The 22,241-nt window shown below is 49.4% G+C and overlaps 1 protein-coding gene across 1 annotated transcript; it reads left to right on the plus strand.

Annotated features, from left to right (window-relative positions):
• Positions 1–296: 296 nt before the first annotated feature.
• On the plus strand, positions 297–21,291 carry LOC122364898 (the record flags this gene model as incomplete). Its single annotated transcript, XM_043335700.1, has 4 exons — positions 297–508; positions 8,244–8,390; positions 12,474–12,641; positions 21,118–21,291. Coding segments are annotated over exons 1-4 (610 nt in total), but the record flags the coding sequence as incomplete, so codon positions are not given.
• Between the last annotated feature and the right edge of the window lie 950 nt (positions 21,292–22,241).

Below are 22,241 nucleotides of genomic sequence, written 5' to 3' on the forward strand. Positions count from 1 at the left end.
ATAGGATCCATCGTATCCTCATTACGTCCCCGCAGTCCCCGCCAATACCGGTGGATCGGATCCACGCGCGATCCATCCTCGTTACCACACGCGTCGCGTGCTGTGCGCGCATCCCCGACGCGTGGTATCGTCGGTGCCGGCGACGGCAGCGACGGCTCGTCTCCTGGCGCTGCAGCGCGCCCGAGAGCCAGTCGTCCGCGGGCTGTCGACAGGGGTGTGTGGCAGTGGCGGCGAGAGACTGAGGTGTACTGTGAGGGAGACGAGGTCCGACGGCGCGGGAGAAGAAGTGTGGACAGTTGTGTGTCGAGTCCTCACCCTCCCAGTCAGTCAGCGGGGGGTACAGACCGGCTGTGAGGAACACTCAGAGAGATTGGTGTGGTGAACACCATGGATCGCGGCGACTGTCTGTTCAGCGCCGTGGTGGTGCTGCCGCTCTTCTTCTCTCACGTGGCACTCCGAGCGCGCGGCGACGACCGGCCCGAACACTCCGGCTCTCAGTCGTATAACGGTAAGGGTGGCCACGGCCGGCGAATGGCCCGCCAACGGTCCGGGAAGCCATCAGCGGCTCCCAGCAGAGCAATTGGACCCTCATCGATTTCCACTTTATCTCATCCCTCTTTCCCAGTGTCACACACACAGGCAACCGCAGACAGACACACAAAAGAATGCGCGCATATTCTACCTCACCTCTCTCTCTCTCCCTTCCCCTCTCTCTCACCCTCCCTCTCTTTCTTTCTTTCTTTCTTTCTTTCTTTCTTTCTTTCTTTCTTTCTTTCTTTCTTTCTCTCTCTCTCTCCCTCCCTTCCTCCCTCTCCCTCTTTCTGTCTCTCTTTCTCTCTCTCTCTCTCTCTCTCTCTCTCTCTCTCTCTCTCTCTCTCTCTCTCTCTCTCTCTCTCTCTCTCTCTCTCTCTCTCTCTCTCTCTCTCTCTCTCTCTCTCTCCATCTCTCCATCTCTCTCACTCCTTCAATGACTTTATATTTCAATTTCATACATCAAAAGCTGCTCAAGGAAAACTGTCCCTAACTGATACCAGCTTTGTGGCAGATATAAATGCTTTTTGGTATCCTCTGCGGTCCTCAATTTGAAAATACGAAACATTTTTCTCTGTTTTATATACGTTTAATATCCTCATAACGAAAACCATAGCAAGAGTTTTCCTCTCCAACTTTATTTCGTCGGAATCGATTGTTAATCATGCCTTCTACCGACATCCCCATAGTGTTTATTTATGTCACTCTGAAATGCACTCAGTCTATACGTTTTGTGGAAGATCACCCGCGCATTACGTGCACTGCACGCTAGCCTCACGTGGAAAAACCACGCTGGACTCTCCTGGTCGATACCGTCCCACGACTTGATCAGCCATTATCACCGCCCCTAATGCACGGAACACGAGCTCGTACCTCAAATAAGGCCGACTTCAGGCGGTCTTGCGTGCGTCCGGCGCTAATTTATTACGTGGGAGTGGAGCCGCGGGGCCGGCCCGGTAGCGAGGCAACAGGCGTCACATCAACAATTGATCGAGTGGCGGCGGCGGCGGCGTCTCACCGGCTACCTGTGCTTGCACTGTGTTTTCAAACACCGGCCTCCTGTGTTTATCAGGGTAATGAAGGTGTCTAGACCCAGCCGTGCCTCCCAAAGAGTACATTGTGGCGTCAGCGACGGACCCCTTCGCGTGTGTGTCTTGTGTAGACAGTCAATGAAATTGTGGCTTGGCTATTTTGTTTTCAATGTGTGGAGTTGCAGTCGATAGAGTACACACGAAAATGATGTCCGACGTTGGCAGCGTAGTGAACATGATTGAATGGTTGATCATTTGGACTTGCTCAGCCAACACTCGCAATAAAAAACTGAAGGATTGGAAAGTAGGGTGTGTCATCAGTAACAGAACCAAATGCCGTAAAGAAATTCCTTGGCACTGAGACCTGCAAACACACGGCATAGCAACCGTTTTTGCAAAAAATTAAAATTCGTGCGGCGCCAGCCGTTCAAAGTTTTGGCGCCCGGCGTTGCAGTCTCCAATGCTGAGCGTCACCCAGCACTGCGAGTAACACCAAGTATTGCAGCAGGTAATAATGCAAAATAACTACCGCTGAAAATGATGCTTTTGAGCGCTTCTAAGGCTGATTGTTGCAAAAAGCATGTCATTAGAGTGTCCAATTACTGTTTTTATTGTGCTCAATGAATTAACCCTCGCATGTGTAGGGGGGGGGGGGGTCGGATGGACCCCCCATGGTTTTTCGCGAATAACTCGCGTAAAAAGCGGCCGATCGCGACGAAACTTTCAGTACCCTCGCATTGATCAATTTTACACCTACCCTGAAATTTTCATGACCCTGAACCAAATGACCTTTGACCTGTGACCTCTTTTCCGAGACCATGTTTGGCCGGAATCGCGATTTTGCGTATGTCGGCTCGCACTAGCCGCGTGTTTGCATGCTTTTCGTGGTTTCAAACGTTCAAACATGTGATTTGATGTTACTCCCGTGTGTGTCAAGGTCACCTGAAGGTCAGGTCAGGTCATTGACCTTTGGTGACCTCGGGTGACCTCGGGTCACTTTTTCGAGTTTTACATGTTTCTAGGCTAGTTTTTGGAGCTGAATTCGAATTTAGCAACCATTTGAACATTTACGAAGTAGTTTTGGTGACTTTGTAACATGTTACGAAGCTGTCAGAGGCGGTTGACACGTACTACGAATACCCGTCACGACGCCTACTGGTTGACCTGACCTGACCTGACCCGACCTGGTCTAAATGCTTCAAGACATCATCTGTGATCAAAACTAACACGATATTCGTGATCAGCACCCCGAAAAACCTCTTAGCAGCCACACTTTACGACTTTCTAACAGGTCCCGATTTTCCCGACTTTGGGTCATTGACCTGACCTGGAAGGTCAACCAATGACCTAGGACCTTAAAATTGGGTATCATCGGCTTCCTCTCGTCACGGGCAACACGCTCGTTTTTTCCGCGAAGCTCTAGCTCGATCAGGGGCCAAACGGCAAGGGGGGGTCCAACCGACCCCCCCCCCCCCTACACATTAGAAGCTGGCAAACGCCGCACACATGCGAGGGTTAAACCGAGCATTGCTACTGAAACTAAAGAAAAAAAAACTGCCCGATTTTGAGAAGCGGGCGGGGTGGAACTGGAGGCGGAGACGGGAAGTGACTCAGATTCGTCTTCTGAAAACACCGACTCCGTGGCATCCTCTGGGCGGTGCTTCTTCTTCTTCTTCTTCTTCATCTTCTTCTTCTTCTTCAGCATGTCATCTCGTGTGACCCGGCCCGTCTCCACCAGGAAGTCCCGGATGAGTCCAGCCTCGGTGGAAAGGATCTCCCTCAGCGTCGGCAAAGGGCCCCACGGGCGGGTCCGTGGCCCCTGGTAGGCGGGGTAGTCGACCAACAGGTGTTTGGCCGAGTCCGGTTCGTCGCAACGGACTTTCTCGTCAGACTCGGCCGGACCAAGTCGGAATCGGGTGTCTCCGGTGAGTGGGGAGCAGCTCACGCGGAGCTGTGCCACTGTGATCGACGCTCGGCGGCCCAGTTCTCTCTCCGTGGCCCAGAGCGCCACATCGCCCGCATTCGCAGATGTGTACCTCCAGTTCCCGAGCCGCAGTTATAGCCGGTCATACGAGCCTGCAGGGTTAGCGTCCGATGGCTGCGTTGGTCCTTCAGGAAGACAGCCTCCTGCTGAGTGACTCAGTGGGCGATGAGACTTGTGCACCTGCTCTGAGAGTTGCATTTGCATTTGGCGATATCCAGGAGTTGTTGAATTATGCAGTGGCGGCGCTTTGTTCCTTCCTGTGTCTCTGGTGTTTTGTTCAGAAGTCTGTAGGGCTGTCTGTAGGGCTTATAGCAGTCCCTTTTGATCACTTTCGTTGTGTGTTTTACATAGATCGCGAACAGGGATTCCTTCATTAGTTCAGAGTTGCCTTGTCCTTTTTTTTCGCCACGGCCCTAAATGCACTATTTGTTGGATTTCTTCTTTGAGCACTCAGCCACCTGACATAACTGAAGGCCTCTGCTTTAGTCAGCAGTCGCTGTTGGGACAAAAGTGCCGGCTGTCCTATCACGAAATGTTTTGTACGCGGCCGTGTCACTTTCGGCAGGGCCCTATGCTATCCGGATCATAACTCACGAGGCGAAAAAAACGTAGCTGATTAGGAAATACCCATACGACAGTTATAGCACGACACAGGGAACCAGCAAAGCGCCGCCACTGCATAATTCAACAACTGGATATCGCCAAATGCAAATGCAACTCTCAGAGCAGGTGCACAAGTCTCATCGCCCACAGTCACTCAGCAGGAGGCTGTCTTCCTGAAGGACCAGCGCAGCCATCGGACGCTAACCCTGCAGGCTCGTATGACCGGCTATAACTGCGGCTCGGGAACTGGAGGTACACATCTGCGAATGCGGACGATGTGGCGCTCTGGGCCACGGAGAGAGAACTGGGCCGCCGAGCGTCGATCACAGTGGCACAGCTCCGCGTGAGCTGCTCCCCACTCACCGGAGACACCCGATTCCGACTTGGTCCGGCCGAGTCTGACGAGAAAGTCCGTTGCGACGAACCGGACTCGGCCAAACACCTGTTGGTCGACTACCCCGCCTACCAGGGGCCACGGACCCGCCCGTGGGGCCCTTTGCCGACGCTGAGGGAGATCCTTTCCACCGAGGCTGGACTCATCCGGGACTTCCTGGTGGAGACGGGCCAGGTCACACGAGATGACATGCTGAAGAAGAAGAAGAAGAAGAAGCACCGCCCAGAGGATGCCACGGAGTCGGTGTTTTCAGAAGACGAATCTGAGTCACTTGCCGTCTCCGCCTCCACCCCGCCCGCTTCTCAAAATCGGGCAGCTTCTTCTTTAGTTTCAGAAGCCATGCTCGATTTAATTCATTGAGCACAATAAAAACAGTAATTGGACACTCTAAGGACATGCTTTTTGCAACAATCAGCCTTAGAAGCGCTCAAAAACATCATTTTCAGCGGTAGTTATTTTGCATTATTACCTCCTACAATACTTGGTGTTACTCGCAGTGCTGGGTGACGCTCAGCATTGGAGACTGCAACGCCGGGCGCCAAAATTTTGAACGGCTGGCGCCGCACGAATTTTAATTTTGGTGGACTCGGATATGGATGAAAATTCATTATTGATCAATGTGCCAAGGAAAAACCTTACGGCGTTTGATTCTGCGAGAATCACCCCCTCGATGACACACCCTATTGGAAAGCGTCACATTTGATGGGGTGTTGTATTGATCGCATGCTCATTGCAGTTAAGTAAAATTAGTTTATTAAATTGTGACAGAAAGCGTGAACTTACGAGTATTCGCCCATTTGTAGTGAGAAGTGACTAGTGAGAACGAATGCATTGTTATGAGGCTGTGTGCATCTTCATGTGGTGCTTCAACATGCGTTACGTCAAGCACAAATAATTTGAATATCATCTCGCCATTTCTGTTCATCACTCCACCCAGTCAACCATTCTGCTTCCGCGGCACGTTCACTTCTTGCAGACTGTGAATCCCAGCCAAATCCGGTTAAAGGTCGGCCAAACTTGTCTGTACGGGGATTCGGCCGTGACATGGGTGGGCGTATCGGGACCCGACATGGGCTCTGGAGTCTGCTGTGATCTGTACATTTTAGCTGGAGTTGATAGGCGCGGATCACTAAGCCAGGGTAGTAGTGATCGTTTGAAACAAATTGTTATGCAATAGGGTACTTAACGCCAGTGCAGTTGGCAGGTCATTAGCTCGAATATAATTGTCTGTGGTTTCAAAAAAAAAAAAGAATCATATTTATACTAACAAGCTTTGGGTATTTTGGTGTAAGAAATTCTCTTAGATATAGGTTCTGTTATTTTTTCTATACCTACCTTTTGATTTAAGAATAATGCCTTCAGCTTTGCATTGTCAGAAAATTGAACATCAGTCAAGTGATTTTCTTTTGTCGCGATAGCTTATGTTAATCCAGATAGGCGTATTGCACGCGACTGGGCAATGAGTAGTGATCATGCTCCACAAAAAATTCTTCTAATTCCTAAATCTCTTCGAAATTCGTGCCCATATACGTTGCTCTGCGATTCGATTCAGATTATATGAAAGCAATCTAGCTTACTTTCTATAACCAAAAAAGACAAAAAAAAAACAAAGAAGAAAGCAGTAGTTTCCTATACCGACAAATGCCCCATTGACTTTGCCAGTGTATGTGGAAACCTATGTAAGATTACAATATTTAGTTGTGAGCTGCAATGGCAGCGCGAGCAGCCTTGCATTATAGTTAGGAAGGGTGACGAGCTGGGCTCACTCGCAAAAAAACTGTCCTTAACACGAAATTATTTGCTACATTATGAAAACGACCACTTCGCATGCTCATTGACCATACACTCTGTTAACAATGACTTCGGACAGGTCTTTCAAGACAGCCAATTATGTTGATCTGACTGTATAGCAACGCTTGCTACAGACAGTAACAAGCGACAAAGGCCGTAGTGAGTGCGGGACTTGTGTACAAGCCCCGCTATGAGTATACTTATAAATGAAAGGCTTTGACAGGTTTGTCATTCACCACTCGTGGTCAGCCTTGGCTCATTATATTGACAAGGATTCAGCCACAAAACATAAAAGTCAAGTTAAACGTCAGTGAACTGGTTCATCGAAGACAACCAGCAGATGATCGAAGCAATCGATTATTGGTAAGGCGTTCCCAGTATCAAGCTGCGCGCTGGTCTGGTAGATAATTCCGTAGGTATAGCAGCGCTCTGTCCCTCTCCCTACCATTCCCGACCATGAGCCGCCAGAGCAGCCAGCCATCTCCTGACCAGAGCCCACAGTCCGGTGACTTGACGGGCGGCGCAGTAACTGGTTTAGTAGCGCCAGTGGCATCGGAAATCCATTAGCCCGTCGTTCAGCGAGCCGGACCGGACCAGCAGTTCTGGCGATCTCCAGCGCAGCAGGCTACGCTGCAGCGTCGCCGCCGGCAGAACGACGATCGACGGCCGGCCCGGCAGACTTTTTACCGCGCGACGGACGGCGGCCGACGATCCGCCAACTGATGGAAATTCGCCGCCAATGGCGGGAGAGTTTCCGTGTTTTGATTTGGGCAGAATAAACTGCCGAAAAGACGGTGGATGTTTGTCTGGGTGCCGCTGAACGAGTGATATCACTTGTTGAATCAAACTTAGAATAACAATAGGCTTACAGTATACCAGAAATGTCTTGATTCACGAAGCTGACCGAGGCTGCCTGAGATAAGAAACTAAACTATAGTATCTGAAACAGCACCTTTGCAGTATGGCACTAAAAAAATGTACGAGCCCAGACAAAAGCGTGAAGGCCATGCGGTTCATTCCATCTGCATAACTCAATTCCTAATAGATACTGAACCCAAAAACTATAACCCAACACCGACGTTATTCCCCAGCCGAGAGTCTGAAAACAGCGGCTGGTGACGTCACAGGCGGTGTCGGGAACGGCGGCCGGAATATATGATAAATCCCCGAGACGAGCCGAGCGAACCGCGCCCGGATGGCGGCCAAGTGGGCCATCGGCGCGTCTGATGAGTCTGAAAACGTGCCGACCGGCTGCTCCGCAGACTCGCTGCAGCTAATCCCGCGAAAGCGGTGCGGCGGAAACTCGACCTGCTGACAGCCAATATGCTAAACGAGTGCTCCAGCAGGCGTAAAGGAAGGTCTCCAAGTATCAATTCAAGCAAATTGGGGATTGTCAAAGAGATATAGACGGAGAGACGTGAGGGACATGAATTATGGGTTTGTGTCTGCAAGTAGGCTAAAAAATTCGGTTATTTGGTGTGAAACCGAAAATCGTCATCCGCATCCGAATGCCGTCATTGATTTACCGCGGCGCTGTGGACAGTGCTGCGTCGTGTTGTTTCTGCGCCGTGGCTGGCTGACGCTCCCATCTGCGCTGTTTCATGATGGCGGTTTCAGTCGTAACTGCGTCACCGTCTGACGCGACTTCGCGAGCTGCGTCGTATTCGTTAAAACCATGTCGCGCTTGTGCTTTATTTTGACGAGACTTGTGCTATGCTGCCCCCATACTATACAGCCTAAGCCATGTCGGATCCATATCTTGTTTACTATTCATATTTAATTTTATCCGCCATGTAAATATGCGCCGTATACTGCCTTTGGAGCAGCGAGTTCGTGTCGGATTCGATTTACTTACCACATCCATGCGTTATGTAATGCGTATTTAAGCCGTGCCGTTTGTGTGCCACAGGTTCGCGAAGCTCGACCTACATCGGAGACTACTGCCTGACGGTGTGCAGTGGCATCCTTCAGCATGCCTTCTGCAACACCACCTCACACCGGTGCGAGTGCAGCCGGGAGTACCCGGTGGTCATCGACAGCCTGTTCTGCGAGAAAGGTGAGGTGAGGGTCAGTCTGTTCTGCGGGAAAGGTGAGGTGAGAGACATTCTGTGAGAAAAGGTGAGGTGAGAGACTGGGTGTTCTGCGAGAAAGGTGAGATGAGAGACAGTCTGTGAGAAGGGTGAGGTGAAAGACAGTCAGCGAGAAAGGTGAGATGAGAGAGATTCAGTTCTGCGAGAAAGGTGAGGTGAGAGACATTCTGTTCTGCGAAAGAGGCGAGGTGAGAGACTGGGTGTACTGGCGAGAAAGGTGAGCTCACCGTCCATCGACATTCTATTTTGTGGAAAATGTGAGCTCATCGACAGTCTATTTTATGATAAATGTGAGCTCATCGACAGTCTATTTTATGATAAATGTGAGCTCATCGACAAACTATTTTATGATAAATGTGAGCCCATCGACAGTCTATTTTATGATAAATGTGAGCTCATCGACAGCCTCTTCTGTGAGAAAAGTGAGCGCATAGATAGCGTTAGGCGGCACGGGCGGACATCGATAGCAGCGCTTCTATCGGTCACTAGGGAAAGCTGGGCTGTAGGCGACGATATACCGGCTGAGTTGTCACACGTTGAATAGGTTTATAGCCATCCGTCTTGTGAAAAAGTTGAACTTTTGCCTTTAATATTTCTACAGGCAATTTTAGAAGTGTCTTCACATGGATTACAAAACCGTTTAGATTATTGTATTCACTTCAAGCCTTCCCTATTGTTCTTGATGATGCGGGAACTATTTCTAATTAGTGTTTCTAGCTTAGTAAAAGAACATACTGTGCAAACGATGAAAAAAGCATAAATGGAAGATTTTAAATGCAATTTTCTCTAACAATTAATGGTAAATTCTCTACATATCCAGGAAAAGGTGCATGCTAACTGATAATTTAAAGTTCTTGGGGCCAGTTGTTTTCTTCTTTTCTTACGTCGCCCCAATGGCCGCGAATACACTTGTGATAATGCCTATCGGGTCTATTTTGTGGAAAAGGTGAAAATTCCACAGCTGAGTTGATAGCTCCCCACTGTACGCGTATGTGCCTACAAATACCATAGGCCACAACATTGCCAATTCACGATTTCTTTAAAAAGCATCAAAGTGCATATTTCCCGGTAATAGCAAAACATGAAACTAGCCGTTGATTGGACACCAATTTTCAAACAACTCCACCGTGAGAATGACCCAGCTTTACTGGCTTTCTTGTTTCCACCCGTTGCCTCGCAAACAGACTGCACAGATTTGAGTGTCAAAAGAAGTGATTTGTTAGACACTTGGCCTAAGCGCCGACACCTTATAAGTGTGAAATTATATTTTATGTCGCCATCGATCGGTATAACTCATGGTTCGCGGCACATGCCGACATCAATAAATCTCAAAGGCATTGTGGTGGATGAGATGGAGCCCAATCAAAAGTTATGAAGTCCTAAAATTCTGATTGACTATCAACTGCATCTGATTACAATGTAGAAATGCTTTACAATGTTTGGGGGGTTTTCGAAAATCCGGCGCAGGATTTCATCACTTGTGCTTTGAATTGAGCTCGATTCAAACGGTGCTGCACAAATGATGAATAATGGGTGCATTATTTAATTAAATTAGAGATCAACCAGGACAGAACCAATATTCAGACACTCGTCTGTTTGAATTCCATGTAATCAATATTTGATGTAATCTCGATTCTCGAGACGTCTGCCTGCAGCAATTTGATTCAAAATGCGGTACGCTGTTCATAACACATCTTTACCTACACCGAACGAGGCACAAGAGGTTGCTTTGAACTTTCGATATAAGATATATTTATAACGAAATACCTCCCGACTCGTCCCATTTAATGGCACCATACTCTTAACCCGCGAGTTGCTGGGGGGGGGGGCGTTAAACGCCCCCACTTTTTTCGCCGGGCCATAGCATAAAAACGGCGCGCCGCAGGCGCGCCAAATTTTAGGTACCTGTAGGGAATTGATTGAAGTTTATTGTGACAAAGTTTCAAAAAAATCGGTCGGAAAATTTTTGAGATATCGAGGTTTTAGTGACGTCATGATTTCTGAGTTTTCGACCAAAAACGGCATATGTCCAAAAAATCATATAAAATCACAGAATAGACATATAGACATGCCGTAAACGCCATTAGACTGCCAATACCATGGAGAATCAAATGGCTATCTTCGATTATTGATTATCGTTCCTTCCGCATTTTCCAAAATCTTGAACTGAATCTTGGCGATTTCTCGTGACTACTTCACGATCATGATACATGAATTTCTGAAATTGAACTTTTTTAGCCAAACACGTACACATATGATAAAATGAATGTCACCATCGTGTTCTACGCCCCAAATTACCCATAAAACATGTGTCACAGGCTGCGAATATCAGTTTTTATTTTCGGGGATATGTGCCTGCCCGGTTGACCTGACCTTGACCCTGACCTATGCTTGACTGACCCCTGCATGGAGCTGACACTCTTGTAGGCCTTATATGATGGATTGTGCACCGTTTTGACAGAGTTTATGACGAGAGGCGCCCATTGCGAAGTCCTGAAGTCCATGCTACTGAAAGCCCGATTTCAGGTGTTTGACCTGACCTTGACCTGACCTGTGACCTCAAAATTCAACTTTAAAGTACTCATCTGAAGCATCTCGTCGCGTTCTTTCGTTTGCCGCCTCGTGCGTTTCGCTGCGCCTATTTGTTCTCGAGTTATCGGCTGGGGGCGTTTAACGCCCCCCCCCAGCAAACGGTGGGTGGCGAAATACCCCAGCAACTGCCGGGTTAAGCCGCACAGCGAAAAGCCAGCCGTATTGATGTGTGTGGGTCCACCAATCACTGTCGCCAGCCACTATCTCCGGGTATTTAGCGCCGACAAAGAGCTCCCTCGGCGGTGTTGTTCTTCCATTATCCGCTCCGGTGGTCGGCTTACTAATACACATATCCCGCATTGTTCCACAAAAGCCGCCGCCTCTATGTATGTCTGACGCGAAATGTCGAAGTCGAGACAGCAGATAAGGCTTGTAGATGTAGGTATGAAGGTTAAGTCAACACGGTGCTAATGCGTGCAGGGCATCGTTTCATAAAACTCTGCCGTAACTTACACTTTTCCGTAATTCACACCCTTTCAAACTACGGAGCGCAAATAAATCCGTTTCACAAAGCCACAACTGGAATTGTTTACACCTCCGTAACTAAGCACATTTGCGTAGTTACCGTAATTCATCAAGCGTCCTACAAATTACAATTTCATGCCAACACTTATTTTTTTACAAGAATTTATAAAACAATTATGTTGAATTTAAATCTTAAAAATTATGTATGAAAAAACAAAATTTATATTGATGACCATCCTTTATTAAAACAATATATTAAAAACAGCAGAAAGCCAGCTAAGCAGAAGTGCCTAACTACGAAAGTGGCGCGGCGCGGCGAATAAACAAAATTCCGATAGTGGCCACAAAAAGCGACTGGTACAGAAGATTTGCAGTTTCTTTTTCTCATTTTGGCTGTTCTTTCTTCCTCAGCGGGCTCAACATTATAAAATATATTAAAAATTAGCTTCGAATCTTCACAATAATTCAAAATCACGCAACATTTTTGTGCGTAGTTTACACTACTGATATCAAGAGCTTGATAAAATATTTGGCGTTAATTACGTCGTTTTATGAAACCCAAATGGCATCAATTGGTCCGGAATCGAGCATTTGCCGTAAATGAAGCTCCGTACTTTCGATGGCGTGAATTACTCCGGTCTCCGGCTTTATGAAACCGAATTGGCATCAAATACGCCAAATCTGGCATAATTGACGGAACGCCGTAAGTAATTCCTTTTATGAAACGAGGCCCAAGGAGAAGAAGCATGCTGTTGACATGCTTGATATATTTTTTTTCTTCTGGAAGCGTAGTCTTTCGTGATTTGATTTGACAGAGTGATTTGATCTCTGATGGCAGCATTGCATTCAATTAACTGTTTGACGTTATAAACATGCACCTCCTCTACCCTTGCCACAATCCAACATGATCGTTCACCGATAAGCGCCTGGTGCTGATTTACTGCCTGTGTAACCTTGACCTGACCTGACCTGCCCTGACCTGTCCCCTACAGCGGTGCACCTGTCGGAGCAGTGCCGCTATGACAAAGTGTGCGCCTTCTCCGACCTCAACGCTGAATGCCGCGCTGACCCAGGTGACCCTACACCGGTCTGCCGGTGTCGCGAACACTACAAGGCCACGCCGTTCCAGGCCGACTCCGGTCACCTGTACTGTGTCAAAGGTCAGTTCGCGACGGTGACCCCTGACCCCGTCACCCCTGGCGGGCCGCGCGGGCCCCCGGGCACCGGTACTGATTAATGTGAGTAGTCCTCCGGGGCATTGTCCCGTATGCCCGGCCGGCTGGAGGGGACGGACGGAGTCCCGTGGGGCGGAGGGGGAGGGGGAGAGGGGGGCTGGGCGGTCGATCCCGGGGCATATTGTGGGCAGGAATGGGTATTTAACCAGACCGTATTGACATCTGGGGCGATGGGGTGTTTAAACAATGAGAAAAGGATGAACAAAATGTGGTATTGGCGGGTATGCGGGTGGGAGACTGTCGGAAAAGAGTATAATTGTGCGAGTGGTCGGGAATAAAAGGGGTCATTGGTGCTGGCATAATGCGTCGAGCGTTTTTCTTACCCCTTTCCTCGTTTATAGCAAGGAATACAGGGTTGGGCAGATAAATTGGGACAAATTTCAACTTCCTCCAAAACGACAATTTTTTTAGTGATAAAGATAATTTTTGAACATAAATATAGGCTAATGAATATTTTTCCATGTTATACAGGTTGCGTTGTAATTTTTAGTCGGCTGGTCACAGAACGTGGGCTTAGGCAAGCCACTATCAACTTAGTCCGCGCGCACATGCATGCCAATATTCTAATTATGCTCCATCAAATGGCTGAAAGTAGTGTGTATCGAACAGACGTAAACGTTGGAGGAAGAGATGATATTGACTCATCCTTACATACCTATTGCACTGACACCGGCCGCTACCCCGGTTTTCCAGGGGGCTTAAGGGCAAAATTCAGTTAAATCAGAGGATCCTCGCGAAAACAGTGGCGCGAGCTTACAACGAAGGTAGCCGCGCCATGAGAAAGCGATATACCAGCACCTCAAACATGTACTCTTATGTACTGATGCATATCAACCTGTTAACATAGATGTTGAAGCAGCTGTGACGTTAAAAAGATTGTTTCCTCTTGAAGGGCTTGGAGAAGCGAGCAAGCACGTGCAGGTCATTTCTGACGATGGTATCCCCATAACCGAACATATGAACAACCGCAAACACCATGTAACATCGCAACCAGCCCAGAAGACGTGATCTTAGTTCCAAAAAACATGCAGCAGACATCGGTGATGGCATTCCACTCGGTGACCTCTGACGGTCACGTGGGGCCCCCTTATTTTACGGAATCGGGAGGGGGTTCGCCATTACAGGGTACCTAACCATTATTCCGGCAGTTCGAACCAACAAGATGGAAGAAGGCAACATCCTGCATGGGGTGATGCTCTTCGAGGAGTCAGCTCCCCAGCATACAGTAAATTAAATACAAAATCTCCTGAAACGGAGGATCCCGCAAACTGTACCCAAGGGAAAATGCTCGAAAATCCTCATTAAACCTCAGCCCACACAAGTTCTGGTTGCTGGGGCGTTTTTGCGGGCGAGTCTAACGAACGTCCCCATGTGACTGTGGCGAGCCTCAGCAGTGCCAGTCGGCTACAATTACGAGCCATTTCAGACGGGAGATCTCGCCGCGCGTGCAGTCAGTCCAGGCACCGACAAGGACTGATGCAGGTGGACCACGGTGACCATATTTGGTGATAAATGTGTAAAATTGGTGTGACAATATGTGATCCAAATTTGAAATGCTTATGTTTACAAATTTCTAAGCTACGGCGTTTTAAATGCTAATACGTATTTTGTCCCAATTTATCTGCCCAACCCTGTATATGAGTAGACAGGTATAGGAGTCAAAGTAGGCATGCTTAAATGCCACTCTTTGCTCACAGGTTTCCCTAAAAAATAGTATTAGTTTTGTCTTTAATGTTCCTCAGTGTAGAGTGCAGATAGTTCGATAAGCAACAAATGCACAAATCAAGAAAAGTTTAAAAAGGAAGTTAGGAATCCATCCTATGACCGTGCTAAATACTGGAGGCTCTGAGGGCTCTGCTAATTGTTCATATGGAATAGCTCATTTTATCATTAGGTCATCGGGCCATTAAAGTCGCGAAGTCCTTGGGTCCTTAAATGCTGTAACTCTAGATAACTCTAGAAAGTGTTAGGTCACCAGGCTGAAACGAAACAGCTGGGCGACAGAGTGACATCGAACTTCTCCTGGGAGCCCTTATTCTCCTTGCTATCTCTCAACAGACGACGTGACATTCGCTGAACAGCGCTACTTTCACTGGATCCGTTCTTGGGGGAGCTCGGCAGAAAGTTTGGCATCCATCGCTAAGAAGAATAGTTGGCAGTCAAAGCAAAGTAGAGCACTGTGTCGCATACTGTCTAGGTGTTAGCTGTTCCCGTAGCGATCCCGCTGTGTTCACGGGGACGGCTAAAAATAAGTCTGCATGGAAAGCCGAGTGGCAGTTTGAACTCCGCGAACTGTCTTATCTGGACTCGGCATGATTCCCTGCTTCGGCAATGCGAAGAACGTGCAGTCATGTCTTCCCACCGGAAGACTGAAGATTAATAGTGCGCCACTCTGATCGTTTTGTTGCGTATATCTAACGCGAACGGTGTGCAGTGTAGCGTATTTTTCTGCTCTGTTGAAGCCATGATAATCACTGACTGAATATGAGTATGAAAATGAACATTTAATGCTCGGAAAATGAAATTTATGATATCCATTTCTGACAGTTATGCTATACTCAAACTATATTTAGTCTAAAAAGGGCAACAGAGAATATTCATATGCTTCGAAGCGCATTGCTCTCCGTGTTTCCGTATAATATAAAAATGTATTAAAAGTCGATAAGCGCATCTGATAGCAGTCGAGAGAAATAATTGGTAAAGCAACACATGTATATTCTTACATACATAGTTGCTTAGATTCCATTGGATACGATCTATAAGTCAGATGAATGGAAATTGAGCTCCTGCGCAGATGCAATTTTGTTCAGAGGTAATTACTTCGACGCGACCGCTTTTCCAATGACGAAAACTATTAGCTCACCTGCGGACATACTGATGTGAGCCCCTGGAACCCGACAATTCCGCTATTTCCGCTATGCGCTAGCAGAACCGCAGTGCTGATTCTGATGAGAGACTGGCACCTGTTCTAGCTGATGAGCTTAACTGGGTTGGTGTCCTATATCGGTGGCTGATGATTCTGATGAGTATGATGGGTCTGATGGGTCTGATGTGGGACTGATGGCACTAGTGGGACTGATAGGCGAGGTATAGACAGGACGGTCTACGGGTCTGATGGGTCTGGTAGGTCTGGTGGGTCTGGTCTGATGGGTCTGATGGAGGGGTCTGATGGGTCTGAGGATCTGGTGTGCTTCATGGGCGTTACTGGTGGATCTGGTGGGTGTTCGATGGGTCCTGACGGGTCTGATGAGATCTCTCATGGGTCTGTTGGATCTTGTGGGTGGGTGTCTGATGGGTGTCTGACGGGTATTGTTGATTCTGAAGGATGTCTGATGTGTGGCTGACGGGTCTGGTGGGTCTGGTGGGTTTTATGTGCACTGAGAAAACAGTGTCCCGATTTTCGGGCTCAGAGACCAGTTTTCGGGCTAATGTACCATATTCAAAACAGACAGCACATTTCGAGAATACTTTCTGAGCTAGCGCCACATGGGCTCATACGATCCCTTAAATCGGTATCATTGATCGCAGAAACAGAGCTCAGTCAGTACCCATTATCGGTGTCAAGCTCTAAAACTAGTCTCACTATGATACCAGTTTTCAGCCTGATCCCCATTTTCGAGCTCACCTGATTCCAGTTTGAGGGCTCAAATTGTGTGGTGAAGCCAATATTAGGGCTCACGTCATCGCTTTTCGGGGCTTTGGTAAAAGCTGGATTGCGTCAGCTGGCTGGCCAGCTGGCGACGCACGAAAGGTATTTAATTTTAGATATACCTAAGCGCGGTAGTAGGATGGACATAAATATTTCAAATGGCTTTAAATGAAAAATTGATTGGTAAATATTTATTCTTTTATATCTAGCATTGATATGTAAGAAGCTCTGCTAGCGCCACCATACGGCGCCAGCTGGCAAAAAAAAATCCAGTTAATACCAGAGCCCGCTTTTCGTCCGATGCAGCCCCTCCTCCCCCCTCCCCCGTGTCCAGCAGCTGCGAATAAGACGAAGCCGCGGACAAACTTTTTTTTTGCTCGGCCAGCCTAGCGCCAGTCTCGAGCGGTGGGACAGTTAACCCGGCAATTTTGGCCGGGATGCAAAAGTTACACGTTAAACCGGTTTATGTTAACCCGGGAGCAAATAACAACGTGGGAGCCTATCTTAGGTGTGGCAAAGCTAACGGATTACTTACTTGTTGCCGAGGTGCCCAAAGAAGGTACTGGAACCGAAAACACAACATTGGTTCATGTATTTATTAACATTCATACACACAGTCATACTTGTGCAAGGTGTCAGTGTTCGGTTGTGGGGTGTAATAGCCAGGGAAAAAGTTCTATGAACTGAAAAACCCGGCGCCTATTACTTCGCAACATGGTTGTGTATTCAACATGAACTGCAAGGAGTGCAGACGACATTGCCTGTGCTAACTTAACGTCTCACGGGCAGCGCCGCGCTCTGACACCTTGGTCCCAGAAGCGGCGGCGTTTCTGACCGCAAATCGCCGGAGAGCCGGTCGACGCCGTTGAGGGGACTGAGCAGGCCGCTGCCAGCTCCACCTTCACGTCCGCGCGGCGCAGCTCGGTGTGCGGCGGCGGCTCATCGCGCGGGCCGCACCCGTCCGTCCGCTGCACGAGCCGCTTTTCGATCCGACAGCGCAACACCAGCACGCCATTGTGCTGGCTGAGCGGCGGCAGCGGCACGTAGGCAACAAAACAGTAGAAATCGATGGGCCTGGATCGGCGTTGCCAGCAACGCCGGCAGCGGCGCGGCGGGAGGCGCCAGTGCCGCCGTCGGGGACGTGTGCCCTTCGCTGCGCTCATTCGAGTTGGCCGGCCGGCCGCGCGGCGTAGTCCTTTTGACACGGTGCGAGAAGAGCTGGATGAAGGTGGACTTTTTATTGGCGTTGCTGGTGCTCACGCCGCCGGCGTCCAGTTTGGGCGGCAAGTCCGAGTACCAGGAGTCGGACAAGTCCCGCGCGAACGCCGCCAGCCGGTCGTCGTCACTGCTGGCGGCGGCCCGCCGACGGCGCTGCCTCAGAATCGGACGAGTCGGTGGTACTGAGCACCTCGCGGGACGGGTAGCTGGGAGTGGGCCGGCCGCGGCCCCTGCCAGGCCGCGCCACCTTCACCGGCGCAGCCGCCTTCAAACTGCCCTTGCTGGGCGGCGGGTTGGTCGGCGGAGGCGGCAGCGGTGCCTCGACGTCAGTCCGAGTCGCTGTCACTGGGCGGCCGCCGCGGAGACGGCTTCTGTTTGACCCGCAGCCGGCCTGGGCCGGCTCGGCGCCCTCGGCCGGCGGCGCGCGCCGTTTCGAGCGTTTCACCTTTTCACTGTTACTCTCGCCTGGTCCTCAGCGTCGAGCGGCTCGGCGCTGTTCGGTTTCATGTGGCCCATGCTGCTGGGAAACTCGGGTGGGGACAGCTTTCTGACTGGAGTGCCGTCGAAGATGGAGGAGACGGGGGTGCTCGCAGAGTCCTTGCCCAATGCCCATGATAGAGCCGAGGCTCCACTGGACGCCCAGCTTAATCGGGCTATCGCCGCCCTCCTTCTATGGTGGATTCTTCGGCCCCCTACAGCCACTAGGGCCATCATATACTCCCAGATGGCGGCACCTAGGGGATGAGGGGGGGGGGGGTGTCTGGGCCACTTGTCCACCTCGTGGCGTCGCCAGCGACGCCTGCGAGTCGGAGCAAATGATTATGGGGTCTTCCTCGAAGGACGGGTGCTTCAGGAGATGTTGCTTTGCCGTCTTGAGCGCCACCATCTCAGATCGGTAAATGGAGCAAATCCTCCCCGCCGCCTCCCGCAGTACCAATGTTGTACTGTCTGGGTGCTCGGTGAGGACCCCAGCGCCGCCTTCCTATTACTCCCCCGGTCGCAGACCCGTCGACCCAGGCCCACGTCGCACGCTGGGGGAGCGCTCCCAGGCACGCCTCCGCAGCACTCCTCCTCGCTGTCGCGGACGCCCCGATCGGCAGCAGGTCCAGGTGGACCGTGACGCCGTCTGTTAGCGTCTACGGGGGCAGTCTCGTGGATAAGCGCGCCTCGGCGGGCAGCGCCACTCCAGTGGTCCCACACCGCTCCCCCGCGCTCTCTCCAGCCGGTCACTGACTTCAGTCACGGTTGGGGGGGGGGGGGGGCTTCCGCCACGACGCGGCGGGTCCTCCGACGGGAGGGAGAGCGCCTTCGCCAGTAGGCGCGATGCCAGCGCATCCCTCCTCATCTCTCCATCGGCACGACGCCCGCCTCGGCCCTCACGGCGAGTCTTGGAGCATGGAAATCGGGCAGCCAGTGATGACTCATGCCACCATCAGCATCTCCGCCTCCAGGACGCCAAGATGTGTGGCCGCAGCCGCAGGCAGCCACGCCGACCCCGCTGCCCGCATGCCCAAGTAGTCTCGAATCGCTGACACCTCTCCTGAAACAAGAGTGGTGTCGTAAACTTAAACCCCTTGCTGGCGCCCGCCAGCCGCGACAACACCGCCACACCAATTTTTGTGACCCCGGAACTTCCGTCCCGAGCCTTATTTAACGGCACGATGCTACAGTGCGCTACACGTATTGTGGTATTCAGCTTCCATGGAAACATCAACTAATTTGGACGCTCAAACATGGGAGTCAGGAGTGGTTAAGGCCCAGAGCGTTCTGTCTGGTTTATAAAACCTTGGCCAGCAGATGTAAACGTGCTATTTGTATAAGTGGCTTAATTTTGACGCAAAAGGGCACTAACCTTCGGCGCAAATAATGCAGAAATTTCAGCGCAAATTGCAAAATAGCTTGCGCCGAACTTCGGCGCATGACGGCTTCACGGGCGTCCGGCGTACCATATGGATGTTTTCCAGTTTGGGCTGCAGGTTTTAGCTCTAGGTTTTAGACTGTAGGTTTTGGATTGGGTTGGGCTGGGCTGGGCTGGGCTGGGCTGGGCTGGGTTGGGCTGGGCTGGGCTGGTTGGGGTGGTTGGGTTGGGTTGGATTAGGTTAGGTAAGTTTAGGTTAGTTTAGTTTAGGATAGATATGAATACCTATTTTTTGTAAGTTGAATTACTTTTTTCATTTTGTAGCATCATATGCCTTCCATCTTTGAACTGCCATATTCAAGCACCAGAATCAGTATGGACTTGAACCTTTTCCAGTCTGGATGCCTGTATGGAAGTTGTGCAAAATCATGCAGTTGAAGCCGTATTGTAACCACAAATAAGAGCTCATGACTCAAGTCTCAACTTGTCCATAATTGGTTATCTTGATGTATACTTGTAGACCCTTCCTCTTACTTGGCACACAGGCATGGTGTCACAGTGTTCTAAAATTGGATTTCAATTGGGTGTCCCAATAAAAAAAAAATCTGAAGACAAAATGAGATAGATTTAGTCTTTCCGCAAAACTGCATAATGCCATTTTTTACCTCAGATTTTGTCAGAACCTTCAAAGGATCTGAAATGAAATGATGTAGAGTAGATGCATCAACTGTCAAGTCATGCGTAACCTGGCAGCTGGCTGTTGAATCAAACTTTTGACATATTTTTTTAGCAAAGATGAAATAAAGCCACTTGTCATAATTTTAGGATGAAAATATTTTCCCCATCATGTGTGGTTATTCACCTAAAATTCTGAAACATGGAACACTGTCATACCAGCATTCCATCATGTCAACCAGCATTCCACAGCATGTTAGAAGAAGCAGCAGCATGTTATAAGTATATGAAAGATCCAAATAGGTTGTAGGTTGGTAGGTATTGGTACTAAGTTTAACTTAATAGGTTAGTAGGCAAGGTTAGGATTAATTTTAGTTGATCATCAAGATAACCATTACGAACAAGTAACAAAATCCTTACCTACCCTTGAAAGTATTGCTTCAATCACATCATCACGAAGAACCAGACAAAAATTTTGCACATTCTTACACTATTTGACATCCTGAATCCAGATATGATGCTTTCATGTGGCGCAAATACAAGAAAAACGAATAATCAAACCCGTGCGTATTCGTATCAACGGCGCCACAATTGTAGATCAGACCTTTTCTGAACAAATGCCACCACAATTTTAATTGATAAGGGATTAAAATGGCATGAGCATCAACATCTTGATTTTTTCTAAAAGATAGCGATAACTGATAACTAATAACTTACCATTCATTTTGAAATCACGGCGGTAGGTACACCAACACATGGCACTGAAAACAGCAAAAGACGGAAGCCCTAAAACGCAGCTCGAATTGAGCCCGAAAAGGAAGACGAACTGATGCCGCTTTCGGGGCTAATGTACTTTGAGCCCGAAAAGGGCGCCTAACTGATCCCGATTTTAAAATCATACAGATTTGAGCCCTGTTTTGGCACTCATATGAGCCCTTATTCAAAAATGTTCTCAAAGTGTTTTCTGAGTGTGGCTCTGACGGGTGACCGGTGGCCGTCAGACCCGCTGTCGGAGCTGCTGGAGCCAGACACACCCACTGTGCTCGGTCTGCTCATGGGCCTGACTGTGATGAGCTGCCTCATCTGTCTCGTGCTGCGGCTCTTCTACCGGGCTCGCCACGCCCGAGCCAGGGGCTACGGCGACGCCAGCCTGCCGCCGCCACTCTCACTCTCAGGTGAGCTTATAGATATCACTCTCACTCTAGGTGAGCTGGCTGACCATGGAGTACTGAACTCACTGACGGGTGAGCTGATGGAAGTGGATATCGCTCTCACTCTAGGTGAGCTGGTTGACCGTAGACACTGAGCTCACCGTCAGGTAAGCGCACTGCTGCAGCCGCTGTCACTCTCCTGTTTGTTTTGTTTTTTGTTTTGTTGGGTTAGGCTCTTTCGGTCCAATGAGACCATTTCAGAGCCGGGAGGATGATAGGATATAGGGGGAGACATTGGTCTGGACAGGCACCCTAGTGAGTCGCCGGGGCTGAGCCCGTCCGGAGGACAGGCCACCCAGCCCCAGGGCACTCACTGCACCCGGCTACGGGGTGCGCTCCCTCGGGAGCAGCGGTGCCACTCCAAGGGAGCAGCCCGCATGAGATAAAGTTGCCTGTCCAGCCCGGAGGGGGGTTGCGGCGTGGAGGAGAAGGATTTCAGTATCCTTAGGATAGAAGCACGGAACGGTCACTCTCCTGTGAGCACACAGCCCTATATATAGCACTGCTATGTAACAACGTCAGGTGAGCCTTTTGCTGTAGGTAGTTAATTTCAGGTGAGCTTACTGTTATTGCTCTCACTTGTCAGGTGAGTTCACTGATGTAGTCTGTTTGTGGAAAACATCCGTGTCACTGCCACCCGGTGAAGGAAAGGTGCCCCAGGGGCGTCGCTTCGAGTAGGTGTAGGTGACCAAAGAAGAGAGGAATGCTATCATACACAAGAAGTTTAGGCATTACCATAGATAACATGCCATAGATTCATGTTTTCTATGGCATTACTTATTTCATACACGCACAGCGCCCTGCAACATCGTTGCATATACGTTATTGTCCAGAATGGTCTTTTTAAAATTCATATTTACAGAAACCTCTACGCATTAATGCAAAATGCAATTTACATTTGAATTATTATTATT

This window comes from Amphibalanus amphitrite, unplaced genomic scaffold (genome assembly GCF_019059575.1).
Source record: "Amphibalanus amphitrite isolate SeventyFive unplaced genomic scaffold, NRLGWU_Aamphi_draft 000706F_arrow, whole genome shotgun sequence".
Lineage (NCBI taxonomy): Eukaryota > Metazoa > Arthropoda > Thecostraca > Balanomorpha > Balanidae > Amphibalanus > Amphibalanus amphitrite.